This window comes from Ovis aries, chromosome 1 (genome assembly GCF_016772045.2).
Source record: "Ovis aries strain OAR_USU_Benz2616 breed Rambouillet chromosome 1, ARS-UI_Ramb_v3.0, whole genome shotgun sequence".
In the NCBI taxonomy this organism is placed as follows: Eukaryota; Metazoa; Chordata; class Mammalia; order Artiodactyla; family Bovidae; genus Ovis; species Ovis aries.
The window spans coordinates 187,814,514-187,832,561 of record NC_056054.1 but is presented as its reverse complement, the minus strand read 5'-3'; the positions used below and the strand labels follow the sequence as shown (position 1 = coordinate 187,832,561).

General features: G+C 44.5%; 2 protein-coding genes across 4 annotated transcripts in view; one reads left to right on the top strand and one right to left on the bottom strand.

The window, feature by feature from the left end:
* Window positions 1-988: 988 nt before the first annotated feature.
* DTX3L (deltex E3 ubiquitin ligase 3L) lies at window positions 989-10,219 on the bottom strand. The gene is made up of 5 exons (XM_027956374.3): window positions 10,000-10,219; window positions 8,761-8,966; window positions 4,670-6,205; window positions 4,030-4,247; window positions 989-3,169 (listed from the first exon to the last, which is right to left on the bottom strand). Exons 1-5 carry the CDS (start codon window positions 10,187-10,189, stop codon window positions 3,100-3,102), a joined length of 2,220 nt encoding a protein of 739 aa, XP_027812175.1. The 5' UTR covers window positions 10,190-10,219; the 3' UTR covers window positions 989-3,099.
* Window positions 10,220-10,303: 84 nt separating this feature from the next.
* The window catches only part of PARP9 (poly(ADP-ribose) polymerase family member 9), a 29,986-nt gene continuing 22,241 nt past the window's right edge, over window positions 10,304-18,048 (top strand). For 2 of the 3 annotated variants that reach the window (XM_042232197.1, XM_012095675.4), the window contains exons 1-3: window positions 10,304-10,377; window positions 15,437-15,518; window positions 16,609-16,642. In XM_042232197.1, the coding sequence (XP_042088131.1) occupies window positions 15,504-15,518; window positions 16,609-16,642 (49 nt within the window). In that variant the 5' untranslated portion in view covers window positions 10,304-10,377; window positions 15,437-15,503. The remainder of the gene's footprint in view (window positions 10,378-15,436; window positions 15,519-16,608; window positions 16,643-18,048) is intronic. The other variant, XM_042232196.1, reaches the window with a different exon arrangement.

The window sequence follows — 18,048 nt, the reverse complement described above, 5'->3', positions numbered from 1 at the left end:
ACACTGAAATTTTGCAGGAACTGTCTTTAGGGAAACATCAAATATCTCAATATTACTCATAATTCTGTTTTCTTTGGAGACAAAGGTGTCTTAATTTGCCAGTGCCTGGTGAGCCATCTCGGAGAAGGCAATGGCACCCCACTCCAGTACTTTTACCTAGAAAATCCCATGGACGGAGGAGCCTGGTAGGCTGCTGTCCATGGGGTCACGAGAGTCGGACACGACTGAGCGACTTCACTTTCACATTTCACTTTCATGCATTGGAGAAGGAAATGGCAACCCACTCCAGTGTTTTTGCCTGGAGAATCCCAGGGACGGGGGAGCCTGGTGGGCTGCCGTCTATGGGGTCGCACAGAGTCGGACACGACTGAAGCAACTTAGCAGCAGCAGCAGTGGGCCATCTGGGTAATGCAGTTTTAATGCTGGAAAGGTGAAACGAAAACTGTTGGAGCAAGGAGGGACAAGTGTACTCTGATAGGTTACTACATATGCTTTCTTAGGAGAGAAGACGTGAAACCTGCAGCCGACTTTTACTTTTGTAGTAATCTATGTGTTAAGGAGGAAAAATAATAAGAAATGTGAATTTTACAGCTGAACATGGCTGTGGAGTTAAGAGTAGTTAAGTCTATTGTGATACTACTTAGCAACAGCTACACGCAAAACTGGGCTTCTCAGGTGGCTCAGTGGGTAAAGAGACTGCCTGCAATGCAGGAGACACAGGAGATAGGGGCTCAAGTCCTGGGTCGCGAAGATCGCCTGGAGGAAGGCATGGCAAGCCACTCCAGCATTGTCTGGAGAATCCCATGGACAGAGGAGCCAGGCGGGCTACAATCCACAGGTCACAAAGAGTTGAACGTGACTGAAGCAACTGAGCACACACACACAAAACCAGGCAAAGGCATGCTGCACACTGACTATATTGCAGGAAACACCCAGAATCTCAACCTTAGGAAAAAGAAAACGGAAATGGAAAAGAACACAGGCAATATGCTCTTAAAATGGAAATAACTTTATTTGTAGCAAATGTTGATAATAATACCTTCCACAGAGCAAAAGCAGTGATCCAAAGGCTCGACAACCACTCACACTATGAAACTTGCACACACGTTGCAATCAAGGATCCAGATCTTAGCAGGAACCAGACTTTTCTTTTTTGAAGCAAATTTAGCTACAATATCCACAGACACAAAACAACTAATTATAACTCTAAGACTTTAATGAATCACCAAAAACTAAACGTCTAATCTGATTTGAAAAAATATATATATATACCATTTACCTTAAATTTCCTCAACTCTCTAAACAAAGAAAAAAATTCTGGGGTTTAAAATTTTTCAAATAGGACTTCCTCAGAGGAAATCTACTTTGAGTACTGTGCAGGAATCCATTTCTGAGAGAAGCTCAGAATAATAGGAACTCCTCAGCCTTCTCCATGGAGGAGAAGACCCCTGTCGGAGACAGTACAACTCTGGGCACAAAAGCCTTGGAGTCACCCTAACTTCTTCCAATTATAGCACCGCTACTTATTATGGGACCTTTGTCAAGGTACTTACCCTCTCTGCACATCAGCTTTCTCAGTTATAAAATGGGGATACTAATAGTATCAATAGTCCAGATACAAAGTTCTTATAAAGGGGGCAAAATAAATACATATCAACTATTACTGTCTGACCAACAAAATTGTATGCATGTGTTTTTTAAGAAAACAGCATCTCATTCATCATTTTTGGAAAAAGACTGGAACATGGATAACGAGATAGTTTGCTATTAAAACTTCTGACTTGGAAAACCATTTAGAAGTACATTTTGGCATGCTGACATTCCTTACAGTAGGCACAACTTGAGCCTTTTCTCTGTCCAGTCATTCTGAGGGAGAAATAATTTAAAGGAGAAAGCATGACAGGTGGGACTTAGCAAAAGGAAGAAGAAAGTGCTGTGGGGGCTACAGTTACTGAGAAAATGATAGTCTATGGACATTTTTGCGATTTATATTTTTGTGATTTTGAAACTCAAAATGGAGTATGCATAAAAGTACAATAATATCCAGAGAGAAAAAATGCCCAGAGATGTGTAGCATTACTATGGCAGGGGAAGCGCACACCATTTGGCAGATTAGAAGGATCAGCAGGGAGCAAGGACAAAGTTTGGCCATTCAGAGTTCAGAGGCCATGAGTTCTGGAGTAACAAACTCATTTTCCCCAATAAGTGGTGAGGACTCCAGAAATGGCTTACAAAGCCAATGGCTTCCAAGAGCTCTGCCAAAGATTTAGGGAATATATATTTCTCTGCTGGATTATTAGCAATTTGAGTCAGGCAGCAAAAATTCAGTAAGCATCAACTATACTCCAGGTTCTGTGTCCCAAACACTGGTGGCTCAGATGGTAAATCTGCCTGCAGTGCAGGAGATCCAGTTTTGATCCCTGGGTCCAGAAGATCCCCTGGAGAAGGAAATAGCAACCCACTCTAATATTCTTGCCTGGAAAATCCCATGAGCAGAGGAGCCTGGAGGGCTATAGTCCATGGGGTTGCAAAGAGGTGGACATGACTGAGCAACTTTAAGAGAGAGATTCCATTTATTACCAAAAGTTGCTCAATTTCTGTCCTGGACACCTTTCTGGCCATGGGATAGGGAGAGGAATGTGGTTCTCTAATTTTTCACAACCAAAGCCTTCCTCCCCTCCCCTGCCTCCATTCAGATTAGGATTTTACTCTTAGGATAGAGTTTAAAGGGCAAACAAACCAAACTAAAGGACTATCGCAGAGATAGCAATAAAAGGAGGATCAATTGGCATCGAGTACTTCAGCTGAACAACACAGAAGGTGATTTCAAACTCAGCACTTCACCTCTGTAACCCCAACAATGATGACATGTGAATGAGGTGCAATACCTCTGCAGCAAAATTACAAAGATCTCTGGGACTTTTTTCATCCATAAAATGTAACACTCCAGAAATGACAACCTTGCATATACAAACCACTTCTTGAGATGAAAAAATGTTTAAGGTGTTTTTACACAAGGATTTAGATTAGAATTTACTCTACTTCTTCAACTGCGCCTTTTGGAAGCTTGGCTTGAGACATCCTTTTAATACAGTCTTTTTACTCAATTCCTTTATCCTTCAGCTCTTGTTTGACACGTTTCAGATAGTGAGGATCAGGGTAACCATACCTGCAGAAAAAAGATGCCCTTAGTTTCACCACAGATGTTTTTTTAAAAAATCTGTACAGTAGGTCCTTGACATTAACATTCAGAGGTGCAGATATTTACAAACCATCCTGAAGGCTGATGACTGATAATCATTTGTAAGTGTGCTGAGGTGAATCATTTAGCTGGTGAATACATCTAGCTACCTGCCCAGGATCTGCCTTCTAACAAGACTTTAATTTTAGCTCATGGTTAAGCAATGATTCTCATAAAGTTATAATACACTGTATTTCTATGGAGGGTAATCATTTTGCTATAGGAAGATTTTCAAATTTGGGAAATTAAGTCAGGATATACTCCCTTTTGAATACTAAGGGTCTGAAGTATTCTATCTGAATTTCATAAAGAGCAATTGGATTGCCCATGACACAACTTCCATCACCGTTAACTAAGACTTCTCTAGAGTTCTATTGGTCAAGTGAATTTAGGATCTCTACTGGACTCATGGGAGAGGAGGGTAGAAGAAAGGGTGATCTTAAAAGAAGGCAAGTGACATTCCTAGGATCTACCCTTCAAATAGATGTGGAGTATTAAAATTATACCAAATTAAATCACCTTAGATACCATTTATCTTGCATTCTGAAGATCCACTGCGCTTTGATGCAAAATTTATGAACTGTATGATACCTTGTGGTTGGAAGGTAGAAGGCCATGGGAACCAGTCTTTCTGTCTTTGAGATTATCATCCCTGATTAGCATCTGTCAAAATACTGCATCCAGTCTCAGTGATATAAACTGTCTCCTTACAGTCACATCTTCAAATTGCCATGTTTTATGACCTCTAAATTCTATTTAGCAGCCATTCTGTTTCAAAAGGTTCTCACCTTTGTGGTCCCCCAGTCCTGGACGTTTTGTGGTGGATATCATTCCATGTAATGACACCTGAGACTCCTAATGTTCGAGACTCCCCCACTGTGAAAATCAGTTTTTGGTCAAAGGCCCTATGAAGCAGAGCCAAAACCTCGTTTCCTTCCTTGTTATCAGGCAAGTATGCAGTTCGCTGTATTCCAGAAAATCTCGCCCCTGGGTTTGGGTGCTCTTTCTGTATGAAGGCAAGAAAATGTCACATGAAAACATCTGTGTCTAAATTTCACTACATGTGTAGATGTGTTCATATGCAGATAGAGCAAACAAAAAACAAGAGCACTGAAGGGAAGCTCAGATTCCCCTTATAATTCATATTTCTCCTCTTTCCCCAAATTCATTCTGGGAATACAATCCTCCTTCCAACGCACAATCACCACCCACCCCTTCTTTGCCTTAATAGACAAGAAAGATACCTGTTATCAGTAAACAAAGTACTTTTTACTACTTACAAAGTTCACTTTATAAGCATTTAAAATCCTTTCATATGACCATGGAGATAACTGGGAAATCTACTGCCAATTGGTAATAGAACAGTCCCTGTGGCTCTGATAATCTCAGTTTACTGGAAAGAAATCCATGGAACTCAGAAACACTTACTGTTTGTATGCCTCCTTCAATATTATAAGTAATTACAATGGTGCCACAGTGTTCATAACCTGGAAGTGACTCTCTTACAACAACGACGCTCATTCTTCCATCTGGCTGATTCCCTTTCTGGACACCATAGGAAGTCTGGCACACAGGACAGACTGGCTTATATGAGAAGGCTTCCTGGATACAAGGCCTGCAGAATTTATGCTTGCACTTTGAGAGCACGTGTTTGTTGCTAACAGTGCTCAAACAGATGACACACGTGTCCTGTTCCTCATTCACTTCTGACACCTCAGAACTGGCGGGGTGCTGCAACGTTGGTGAAGCTGCTTTAGAATTATGACCATCAGTGTCCATGAGTGTTTCATTCCATTTCTCTGTAGCTGATGGAGACACTCCACATCTGTTTAAGACATACTGTTTTGCCTTTGTAAGATGATTTGGCAACCCAATCAAAGTCATTGACTCTTGATTTAGCACAAAGTGTATATCTGGATGCCTTTTCCTAAAATCATCAGAGAACTTTGCCCCATGTAAGTGTTTTCTCTCCTTGCCCAAAAGTTTCAGGGAAAGAACTTCTCTCGTAATCTGACAAGAGACATGTTGATAGGTGTCGATGAAACTTGAATAAGCATGTATGGATAGATCCAATCCCTTGGTTTTGGGTTCAAATTGAATGCAGGTTTTCTGATTTATCCCCAAAATGTTACTTTGAGTGTCGTACTTTTTTTCTATCTTTGATATCTCCTGGGATAATTCTGCTTCTAAAAGCTTATAGTGAGTGGTATCAACCTCAATTCCCTTAATCATGTCCTTAGGAGTCAATATTTTCACAGGTGGCTTGACAAAACTTTCAAAATTCTTTGAGGCAAGAAAATGTTTGGCAGCTGAAATGTCATCTGCAGTCCCAAGGAGAGTTAATTCTTCTCCTTTCTCCTTTATGAGGAGCTTTGCAAACTGGTGATTTAACTCCTCTTTGATTTTGGTTGCCTGCTTACTGTCTGCTAGGGAAACACATTCCTGCTTCAGAGTCTCTACACACTTCTGAAATTCTCCGACAAAATTCTTGCGAGCTGCTTCGAGGTCACCTGATTGACTGGAGGTGAAGTCTAAATAGACCATATTCGGAGAACTTGCCTGACTTATTATTTTTGTACCAAATCTTTTCTCTATGAAGGCTATTTTATCAGGCCAGGAGTGTGTGAAGTATTCAAAGAAAGCCAAGGGAACTTCAAAACAGTTGCTTTTGTCTTCTGACCTGCTTTCTGGTTCGAAGGGAGAAACACAGCTGTTCCTGTCCTGCTGACTGAGTGGCTCCCTCTCTGATGTCAAAGGGGAAGATTCATGTTTCTGCTCCCTTTTCAGGAGCTGGTCACTTAAGAAGCCATGTACTTTTTCAATATCTCTGAAGTTACCACGGATTTTCTCAGTTCCATCATGGTCCTTCACTCGTGCGACGTTGGGGCAGTGAACAACGATGAGATCCCTTTGCTCTTTAGAGAACAGTTGACAGTTCAGTTCCGCCGTGACAGTAAGAAAGATCTGAAATTTTAAAAGGGAACAAATGAAATATATTAAACATCCAGGTCTATGTCCTCCTCTCAGTAGAATGTCTAGAGATGAGAGAAATAACCACGATGACTTCTTTCAGTTCCTTTCTGCAGAGCGGGCACTGTACTGCAGCCCAGAGGCACTCTTGCCCTGATGAAACAGCCAACTCTGTTTGCACACTGGAATCGCCCAGGGAGAAGAAAAAGCTGAGGCCCAGGCCCATCTTCAGAGATTGTGATGTAAATGTTGAATCTGGTCATTAACATTTTTAAACATTCCAAGGACAAAAAGTCTGGATTCTAGAGCTGCCACTGTTGGTTTGACCTTGGCAAGTCGGGTGAAGGGTAGGCACTTCATTTTCTTGGTAAATTGCTATGTTTCTGACTAAAGGGTGTGAGCCTGGGAGGGGGCCATACATGTGAGGATGAAATTTTTTCCTATTATTGTTTTTTCTCTCCTATGAAAATCCCATGGACAGAGGAGCCTGGTAGGCTGCAGTCCATGGGGTCGCTAAGAGTTGGACATGACTGAGCAACTTCTTTCACTTTTCACTTTCATGCATTGGAGAAGGAAATGGCAACCCACTCCAGGGTTCTTGCCTGGAGAATCCCAGGGACGGGGGAGCCTGGTGGGCTGATGTCTATGGGGTCGCATAGAGTCGGACACGATTGAAGTGACTTAGCAGCAGCAGCAGCATGCTCCTTCTTTAAAAACAAAACAAAACAAAAAAACTAATCCCCTAACTGCATGCAATGTTGCTAATCCCTCTAAACCGTGGCCTTTAGAAACTCAAATATGAGAGAAACCCCAGATTAGGCAAAAAAAAAAAAAAAAAAGGACAGTGGCAAATTGAACATAATATAAACATAATATAAAAGCAGGATTTCTAATGTTTTGTTCTCCCTCAAAATCTTTGCATAAGCTGTTCCCTCCGCATGTAACACTTTTCTTCTATCGTCCTTCAAAATGTTTCCTGAATCCAGCTACTTCTCACACCTCCATCAGGATCACCCAGACTCCAAGCCAATGTCATCTGGCACCTGGCTCACTACAGCCCCTCCTACTTGGATTCTGACCTTCCACTTCTGCATTTTCCTAGACCCAGTCCTAGACACAGCAGCCAGAGGGATCCTCGAGAAATGTGAATCAGCTCACTCTACTCCCCTGCTCAAAACTACCTAAGGATTCTCTTAATATCTAAGTTGAAATCCAAAGTCCTGACCCTCATCCCTCAAAGACCAGACTTCTGCTACCTCTTCAAGGTCCTCTCTCACTCTCTTGCTCTCTGCCCTCCAGCCACAGTGGCCTCCCTCCTTGAAGCTTCTGGGCTCGGGATGTAAGCTCCAGTCTGGGTGTGTTGGGGGTGGGGGTGGCTGTGTCAGCTTTACACTTGTTACTTTCCCTCTGCCTAAAATCTTTTTCCCCTAGAAATCCACTTAGCTAGCTCCCTTACTTTATTCGTGTCTCTACTCAGAAGTCACCTCATTTGAGAGGTTTTTTTTCCCGATATCCTATTTAAAACAGTAGTCCTTTACTATCATTTATCCTGCTTTATGGGCTTCCCTGGAGGCTCAGTGGTAAAGAATCCACCTGCCAATGCAGGAGACGCAGGTTCAATCCCTGGGTCTGGAAGATCCCCTGGAGGAGGGCATGGCAACCCACTCCAGTATTCTTGCTGGGAAAATCCCATGGACAGAGGAGCCTGGAGGGGTACAGACCATGGGGTTGCAAAGAGTCGGACATGACTGAATGACTAAACAACGACAAATTCTGCTTTGTTCTTCTTCCTAGCAGATATTTATCACTGGCAGATATTTTATTCCCTATCTATATGATTACTATTATTATCTGGTTCCCTAGAAGGTAAGGTCCCTGAGGGCAGGGTCTGCTTGTTCCTGGCTGTACCTTTGGCTCCTGTGACAGTGCCTGGCACATAGCAGGCAGCTGATTCTGATTTGTCAAATGTCTCTGCATGGCTGGTCCCTTCTCATCATTCAATTCTCAAGCCAAATATCACCTCCTTAGTGACTTCCGATCAGAAATAACACAAACTCCTTCTCTTTCCTTGCCCCAGCCCTGTCACTCTCTAAGGCAAAACCCCATTATATTTTCTTCTTAGCACATATCACTCTCTGAAATGACTTTAGTTATTTTGTTTACTTGCTTATTGTCAATGTACTTCTCCATCCCCAGCAGGGACCTGTCTGTTGTGTTTATCTCTGTGTACCTCTCAGCTTCCCTGGTGGCTCAGATGGTACAGAATCTACCTGCAATGTGGGAGACCTGGATTCGATCCCTGGGTTGGGAAGATCCCCTGGAGGAGGGCATGGCCACCCACTACAGTATTCTTGCCTGGAGAATCCCCACAGAGGAGCCTGGCAGGGTACAATCCATACGGTCACAAACAGTCGGATACGACTAAGCAACTAAGCACAGCTGTCTTCCAATGTCTACAACAGTGCCAGGCTCATAATAAATCCTCAGCAAATGGTCCTTGGACTGGAGAGGAAGTTGCAGGGACATACATAGCTCCCTTCAATACCCACCTTCTGGAGACAGGAATCCACGTCATTATGAATGTCCTTTACATTTGGAGGCTTCTCATCGTGGCTTGCCCCTTTTTGTGACTGTGTCGAAGAAGACATTTTGGTCTTCTTCTCTTCTGCATTTTCATTGGGTTCCAGGAAAATAGTCACAAGTTGGTTGTCGACCACAATTTGGTGCTCTCCTTTTTTCAACACACCATCCTTACCTTCAGTAGAGATATTAAATATACACATAGAAATGAGAGCAATTTCAAATAACCCTCTTACTCATGCATCTGTACCTTGCCCCAGCACCCTCACAGTAAGGGCTGCTCCCTGCATCCTGGAATGGTGGGTTAACCAGAGGGTGAGGGGCCTATACAAAACTCTAAAAAAAAGAAAGTTACTCAGTCGTGTCCTACTCTTTGCCATCCCATGGACCATACAGTTCATGGAATTCTCCAGGCCAGAATACTGGAATGGGTAGCCTTTCCCTTCTCCAGGGGAATCTTCCTGACCCAGGAATCAAACTGGGATCTCCTGCATTGCAGGTGGATTCTTTACCAGCTGAGTCACCAGGGAAGTCCCAAAACTCTAAAGAAGGCAGCTTAAGTTATATTGTAGAAAGGAAAGCTTAATGATGATGGAATATCATCCACTCTTTAAAAGTCACGTTCCTGAAACTGTCATGAGTTTCCCATTTCAATGTCATGGAATAATGCTCATCACAAATCAAGTGAGAGGAGCAGGAATCAAAGAGTAGATTCAGGTTTATAACTACATATATGTTTGCTGACACTCAGAGGAAAAGGCCAGGAGGAAATACACCAAAATATTCACATTCACATTGTTTTTCTCTGGGTGTTTTCTTCTTTATTATTTTCTCCCCTTTCCTTAGTATCTATAACTCTTGCAATTCTAAAAAACGAATCAATGGAATAATAATGGAAAACATCAAAGTGAAATACCTAAGTGACAGGGGCGTCTGGGGGCGGTACGGGTGCTCTGACAACACGGGGACACTGGCAAGTATCAACCAGACCAGAGACTGGGCACTTCTGGGCTGTGTCCTCTGCGTTGGGGTTGCGTCTGTCAGCAGGAGCCCCCACTTCCTGGCTCCCAACGGACGGTACCAGACTTTCTCCCACCCTCTCTCCTAGATAAGCTTGAACTGGGTCTGCATGGAACGCCCGGGGGGCCCCTCCAGGGACGGCGGCTGCCCCCCCCCCCCCACTCACCAAGCCCCGGCCCTCAGCTCACCCGCCCTTTGCTTGAACTGCACCCGGAAGGTGTTCGAGGTGGGGTCGCTGCGGTCCAGGGCCACGACGGTGCACTCCCCGCCGCCCGATTTCCGGCTCTGGAAGTACTTTTCCAGCTTCCATTCCAGGCGCGTGCCGGGATGGGACACCCGCACGAGCAGCGGGGACGGCGGGCCGAGGCTCGAAGCCATGGCTGTCCGCTCGGGGATGGCGCCGCGAGTGGCGGCGACGCAGCTGGGCCGGGCCGGGGCCGGGGTGCCTCCGCCCCGCCGCTCTGGGGCGCAAAGTTTCAGTTTCGCTTCTCCGGAGATCCTTCTCGGTTCCTGGCAGGGCCGCACCCTCTCCTCTCTTCGCCGCCCTCCTGGCCGCGGACTGCCAGGTGAGTAGGTCCCTTTCTCTGTTCCGCGGGGGGTGGGCGCAGGGGCTTCCCGGGGGTCGTCTCCTGTGGGCTCGCGCCGGGGGCGGGGAGAGGCGCGCGAGGCACGGGCGAGTCCTGGGCTTCCCTGGGGAGAGTGGAGACGGGGCAGATGCTCAAATCAGATAAAGTTTCTCCTGAGTTTGTGATTCCTTTTAACTCTTATTGTTACTGTTATTTGCAGGGAAAATGTAATTCACATTCTAAGTTCAGGTTAAACTTAACCTACATTCCTAAAAATTTGAATTTGTTCACCTGAATTATGCCATATCACCTGTTACCTCTATCTCACTCAGTGCTTTAGACTGGCTCTTGGGGCTTTTCCGCCCTCCTTTCTCTATTTAGCCAACAATGCTGGACTTCACGGGGGCTTCCCTGGTGGCTCAGGGTTAAAGAATCTGCCTGCCAATACAGGGGACCCAGTGACACGAGTTCCATCCCTGAGTGGGGAAGATCCCCTGGAGTAGCAAATGGCAACCCACTCCAGTATTCTTGCCTGGAAAATTCCATGAACAGAGGATCCTGGTGGGCTACAGTCCACGGGGTCGCAAAGAGTCAGACAGGACCGAGCACGTGTGCACTGAACTGCACGGCTGCCCTGTGTACTATGGAATAAAGGTGAGAGCCGAGGTACCACACCTCACCTGCTAGTAACTGGAGTCAGACTTGGGACTCAAGAAGCAAAATCTCTCAAAGCCCTCAAGAGGACTTTGAAGTAAAGCAGAATCTTAAGAGAGAAGGAGAGGGAGGGATGGGGTGCATCAAAGGCACAGGGACTGCCCTATTTGAAGCACAGAGGTAGCACGGAGGCTTTGGAAAGGATGTGATGGATAAGGGAGATGACAGAGGAAGGGTCTAGTGGAATAGAATGTGTCTAATAGAAATATTGGGCTTCCCTGGTGGCTCAGATGGTAAAGAATCTGCCTGCAATGCAGGAGACCTGAGTTTGATCCCTGGGTTGGGAAGATTCCCCTGGAGAAGGAAATGGCTACCGACTCTAGTACTCCAGTATTCTTGCCTGGAGAGCTCCAAGGACAGAGGAGCAAATATAATGTGAGCTACATAGTAATTTAAAATTTTTCAATAGCTAGAATTTTTAAAGTACACACAGGTGAAAATAATTTAGGTTCTTTTGCTCACAGTATCCTAAATTAATCATTTCAGCATGTAATCAATGTTAAAAACTTATTGATGAGATATTTTACACTCTTTTTTGTCATCGTAGGTCATTGCAATCCAGTGTTATCTCACATTTGCATCATCTTTCAGTTGTGTTTGGCCACATTGCCACATTTCAAGTGCTCCAGAGCTGCACGTGGCTAACGGCCCGCACTGGACAGCACAGTTCTAGATGTGGAGAGGTCTTGAAGATCGATAGGGAGATATGGAAGACAGATAAGTAGGGCAAACGAGAGAGTGATTTGTCAGATGTGCATTTTAGAAAGGTGGTGTTGGCAGTGATGTGAAGGATACATTTCCATGCAAGGGTGAATGGAGGTGAAGAGGCCAGAGATAAAGTTTTTGCACATGTCTGGTAAGACTGGAAATGGGTGAGTCTTTATACAGAGCAGTTTGGCTGTACTATCAGAATTATGACTGCATATTCATTCTTATTTTGCAGGTGCACTTGTAGGAATTTGTCCTGTTGATTGATTAGCACCTGTGTGAAGTGACCTATGTACTAAGTTGTTCTTTACAGACTTTTTTATAATCGCAAAAGATTAGGAACCACTTAAGTGTTCATAGGGCTTCCCTGATGGTTCAGATGGTAAAGAATCTGCCTGCAGTGTGGGAGACCTGGGTTCGATCCCTGGGTTGGGAAGATCCCCTGGAGGAGGTCATGGCAACCCACTCCAGTATTCTTGCCTGGAGAATCCCCACAGACAGAAGAGCCTGGTGGGCTACAGTTCATGAGGTTGCAGAGAGTTGGACACAACTGAGCGACTAAGCACAGAACATAGCAAGTGTCCATAAAAGGGGTTACTAGTAGTTGAATAGCTTACAATGCATCTATACGATGGACTATAGGCTAACATGGAAAGATCTCTAGGATACCTTAAATGGAAAAGGCAAGATGCAGAATAGTGCATATTAGATGCTACCTTTTGAGGATGGGCCCAGGCTCTGAGGAGCACTCTGACCAAAGCTGGTGTCCCAGAGCTTCCTCCCCAAGAGGGCGAATGCCCAGAGGTGAAGGAGAGTTTGGAGAGCATCAAGTAGTGCCATTCCATAGAACTGAAGTTCTGCGGGAGCATTAGGTATGTAAAGGGGAGGCTGGGAAACTGAAATTTCAAAGAGACCCTTGGACGTCAGGCTGAAGAGCTTGAGCTTTACCATAGGCAATGGAGTCTGTTGAAGGTTTTGAGCAGACAGTGCTTCTCAATAAATGTCTACTTTATGAGAGTGAAAAAAAAAATGCTACCTTTTGTGTAAAAATGCCCCTGGAAGGATATTGGCAAAGCTAATAGCATTGATTGCCTCTGGGACGGGGATTTAGTGAGGGGAGTAGGAGGGAGCCTTTTATACGTTCTGAATTTGAACCAGTAAATGTAACCTGTTAACTGTTCAAACAATAAAGCATAAAATAATGTACATTTAAATCTTTAAAGAGAATGTTTTGCCATAGCTCAGTCAAGGAGCCCTGAAAGCTGTGAAGTGGTATCCGTGGGCAAGGAGGGTAGGGCCATATCTAAAAGTGATTTAGGTGGACAGGACCCTGTGATGAACTGAATATGAAACAGAAGAGAAGATTCTAGATTTCTGACTTGAGTAGATAAATGGTGTATTGTTTACCAAGCTGTGGAATCTAGGAGATAAAGCATGGATTTTGGAGGGATTGAGTGAGGGTAGGTAGCAATGTGGGGAGTGGAGATGAGATTATGGATCCAGATTTTCAGAGGCTATGTTTGAGGGAACTATGGGACGTTCAGGTAGACTTGAAAAATTCGGCTTAGGAGAGCCATAGCCTAGAGTTACAGGTATGGGAGTCATATTTGCAGCTGGTGAGTTGAAGTCATGAGAGTAGATGAGATCACATTTGGAGACTATTTAGAAAGAGTTGAGACATGCCTCTCATAAAATCCCGCGACAGCTGATGAAGGTTGAATCCAGTTGAAAGGTCTGTAGAGGCAAAGTGAGAGGTAACAAGAACCAGGGGAAGATGGCATTGGAGAAGCCTAAAAGCTGAGGTTCAGGAATCAGATCATGAAATGAATGAAGCTATAGAGAAGAGCCAAATAAAGAGTAGGAAAGAGGAGAGGAGAGTCCACTGGGGTTAGCCACCTGGAAGACACTGATGAGCAGTTTCAGAGAAGGCTGGGGGTGAACTGGGAGCCAGACTGCTGTGGGCTGAGCAGGCAGATGGACACAGAGTCAACTCCTTCAGCTGCCCATGAAAAGAAAGGAACATAGTAGGACCAGCAATGAAAAGTTGGGAAGGCTTTTGTTGCTGTTGTTGCTGTTAAAATAGAAGAGATTGAGTGTTTGGGGCCGTATGCTCCTTTCCTTGTTTCTAATTACTTTGGGGTTAAAAGAGTGCCGCCCCATACTGACCAGTCTGTCCCAATGCCTTAAAAACTCCCTGATGCCTCAGCGGTAAAGAACCCGCCTGCAATGCAGAAGATGTTAATTCCATCCCTGGGTCAGGAAGATTCCCTGGAGAAGGAGATGGCCACCCACTCCAGTATTCTTGCCTGGGAAATCCCATGGACTGAGGAGCCTAGCGGTCTACAGTCCACGGGGTCACAAAAGAGTCGGACACGACTAAGAGCTAAGCACAGCATATCGAAAGCAAAAACCCACCGGAAGCCCACAGCAGAAGTTGACTCAGTTTTCCTTCTTTTTGTGAAAACTGCAGTGCCCTCTGGAGGCAAAAATGTGTCTTCCCCTTGCATTTTAGGATTGTACTTGGACTTGCTTTTCCTGACATTTAATAATAGTGCTCTGATACTGCAGATAGCTGTACAAAATTTTCCTTTTGCAAAAGCATTAGAAATGATTTCAGAGGCCCTCAGGCGACTATGTGGCAACAGGTGTGAGCAGCTGTGTCTTTAAGCATTTTTATTCTTATTCTCCACAGTCTTTAATTCTTATGTTAGAAAAATCATTAAAACGTGTTTTCCCAGCATTTCTGATTTTTATCCACATAATCCCCTTTATAATTAGATCAGGGATATTTATCACAAATTCAGTAATGTACATCCCCACAGGCACAAATACAGTTTCCTCTTCAGACACTGTCCAGGGGTCTTCACTCATTCATAGGCTGGTTTTCTCTTTTCTTTCTCTTTTGACTTTCCCATGTTTTATTAAAAATCTTTCAGGGTTTAAATTTTTTATTTTGCTGTTGTCTTTTCTCCTGAATGCAATAGTCAAATTGCACAAATTGCAATGTATTCTCAAGTCATTTTTTTAATTAATTAATTTTAGCTGAAGGGTAATTACTTTACAACATTGTGGCGGTTTTTGCCATACATTGGCATGAGTCAGCCATGGGTGCACGTGTGTGCCTCCATCCTGGAGCCCCCTCCCACCTCACCCCCCTGGGTTGTCCTAGAGCACGGGCTTTGAGTGCCCTGCTTCATGCATTGAACCTGCACTGGTTATGGTAATATACATGTTTCAATGGTATTCTCTCAAATCATCCCACCCTCGCATAGGCTGGTTTTTCCTCATTGCTCTCTGAATGCTGTGCTCACGTGTCATCATCTTTCCTCTTCTAAAAATGCAAAAGCCGGCTTCATCCTTCAAGACCTGGGCCTAGCCTCACCTTCCCCATACAGATTTCCCTGCTGTAACCCATACAGCTCTTTGCCTTCTTTGAACTGCCGTTATGGTTTCCACTGGAAGCTCTCAGTAAAAGATAAAAGGTAAACAACAGAAGCAAAAACAGTGTTTGCGTCTTCACCAATGGAATGAAGAATAACTCAAGATCAGAAATCATGTTTAGTCTTCCTGTTGTGTATCCTTACCGAATTCCCTAAGATGCTCATCAGTGCTTCTGCATCCTTCTATTCATTCCTAGAAGGGGGCTGCCGTATTTGGGAAACGCAAAACAGAGCAGACATTAAAAGACCTCAGAGACCTGGAGGATGGACTTTTCCAAGGTAAAAAGCATACATGTGTAAGTAATAAACTTTGATCAGCACATCATAGTTCTTTCTATGATAGCAAAAATTCTGAGATTTTCAGTTTATACCTGGCAATCTTGTTTGGTTTTAATATCCCAAAAGAAAACTTTTATAGTTTTCTCCTTGCCTCATGTGAGAGATGGGGAATCAAGGATGTGCAAATATAATCAACAGAGTCAACATGAGGATGGGTGATTTTTTCAGAATGTTGCCTCAGTATCATTTTTATTTCCTCTGCTTAGCAATTCTACTTTTGTAGCATGAGAGATGGAGAAGGAAATGGCAACACACTCCAGTATTCTTGCCTGGAGAATCCCAGGGACAGAGGAGCCTGGTGGGCTGCTGTCTATGGGGTCGCACAGAGTCAGACATGACTGAAGTGACTCAGCAGCAGCAGCATGAGGGGAGGAGGTGGAGGGGGAGAAATAAAAATAAAGGACTAGGAAAAAGGCACCTCACTGGTTTATCCTGAAAATTCCACATTCAGGTTTATGTCATTGCTAAGTCACTTCAGTCGTGTCTGACTCTGTGTGACCCCATAGACGGCAGCCCACCAGGCTCCCCTGTCCCTGCGGTCCTCCAGGCAAGAACACTGGAGTGGGTTGCCATCTCCTTCTCCATATGTTATTACATAAGCCATTGAAAGTGGGTCCTTTCAGGCTGATGGGGAGGTGAAGCTGATGAGGCGTTTGTCCCCACGTCTTCTATTCTGTCCAGGGGAACCCCACAATGCTTTGGAGATTGGAGTCCTCTCTGAGGGTTTGGGGTCTTTTTGTTCTGTGACCTTTGAGCCTTTTCAGGTGGTAATCTCCAACCCTTCATCTCATCCAGGATTAAAAGTACACTGGCCTCTAGGGAAGAGGGGTAGAGTCAGTGTTGGCTGGAACACTTAGCATTTCAAGCATTCCAGGCACATTGATCAAACAAACGTGTTCCCCTTCCCCTCTCCAACCCAGTGCTCTCAGGAAGATTTCTGTTGCTTTGTGATTGTGAGACTGTATTTGTCATCAGTAATCTGTAAATTATTCCGTCTCAATATTTTTGAAACCCCTCTCGCTTTTCACAGGGTGTTGGAGCAGCAGCTGGCAGTGAGAAACCAGGTAGGATCACCTCACTCTCACTCTTGCCTCAGAAAATCTTTGCTCACATCTTTCCTTAGTGGAGAAAGGGGAATACAGAAGGAGACTATCTCCCCCACCAGTGCTCAGGTGTGTGACTGCAGGGCCTTGTGGGGACCTGGCACGTGTGTTCTCTAGGGCTCCCGTTGATCCTGTCCTTTGCACAGAAGATGGGAGACTCTTCTGGCCACAGCCCTAGAACTGAAACTGGCATGAGAGGTGACCCACTGTTTGTCTTCTTGCTCAGCAAGGCTTGTAAGAGCCAGATGGAACCTGCCTCATCCTAGGGTGACCCCTTTGCGATTTTCAACCATGGCACAAGCCTATAGGCTCTGACAACTCATGTGCTGCTGCTTTGGGGTAACTGAGGCCATTAAAGTTCTTTCTAGATGGCTCAGATTAGAAATGGGAATTGAAGTAAAAAAAAAAATCAATTACTGTTGTTCAGTTGTTAAGTTGTATCTGACTCTTTGGGACCTCATGGACTACAGTAAGCTAGGCTCCTCCGTATTCCACTATCTCCCGGAGTTTCCTCCAATTCATGCCCACTGTATGGGTATGCTATCTAACCATCTCATCCTATGCTGCCGCTTCCCCTTTTGCCTTCAATCTTTCCCAGTCAGTGAAATTACTACATTGTATCTATTTTAGGACACAGATTTTTTTTAGGTGTCTGAAATAAGGCTGCTCCCTATCCACTGATAGGTTTAGTTGGCATCGTTTTTCCTTTCTTGGTGGCTTTGGACCCCATGAACTACAGTGTCACAGGTCAGGTTCTCCAGGAAGCAGAAAATGAGATGGAGTTAGGAATGCTGAAGGCTTATTGTGAAAGGAAAAGAGAAGAAACTGGATTGGGTAGGTGGAGCCATCAGACTGTAATGAAAATCTGGCAAAGCTCTGCCAGCCTAAGATTGCTCATGGGCGAAGTTGGACATCAGTGGCCTTGTCCAGGTATTGATGGAGCCCCCTGAGAATAATGTGACCTGGGCTGGAAAGCTGAGGGGCTAACACCTGGAGGCTGTTGGCTAATCATCCTCCCCGCTTCACTGAAGGAGGATATGAGCAGCTAGCGCATCATCTTGCTGCCGCCTGCAGAAAATACTTTTTAGCTGATCAGTTTTAATTCCACCAAAATCATGCTACAAAACTAGAATATGATGAAGAATTATTTACTGTCCTGTTGTCAGTGCTCCTCCCATCTCCTGGACCGTTCCCCCAGGAGCATCCTCGACCAATGACTGATACAAGCTGGATAACCAGCTCCTTCACCCCTCTGGTGATATAATTCTAAGACACATGGTCTACACTGCCCCTCTGTGGAGTTAAGCTTCATTTTCTTTGTAACATCCCCTTTATTCATTTCTTTCCTTTCTCTGTCTCACTTTCCC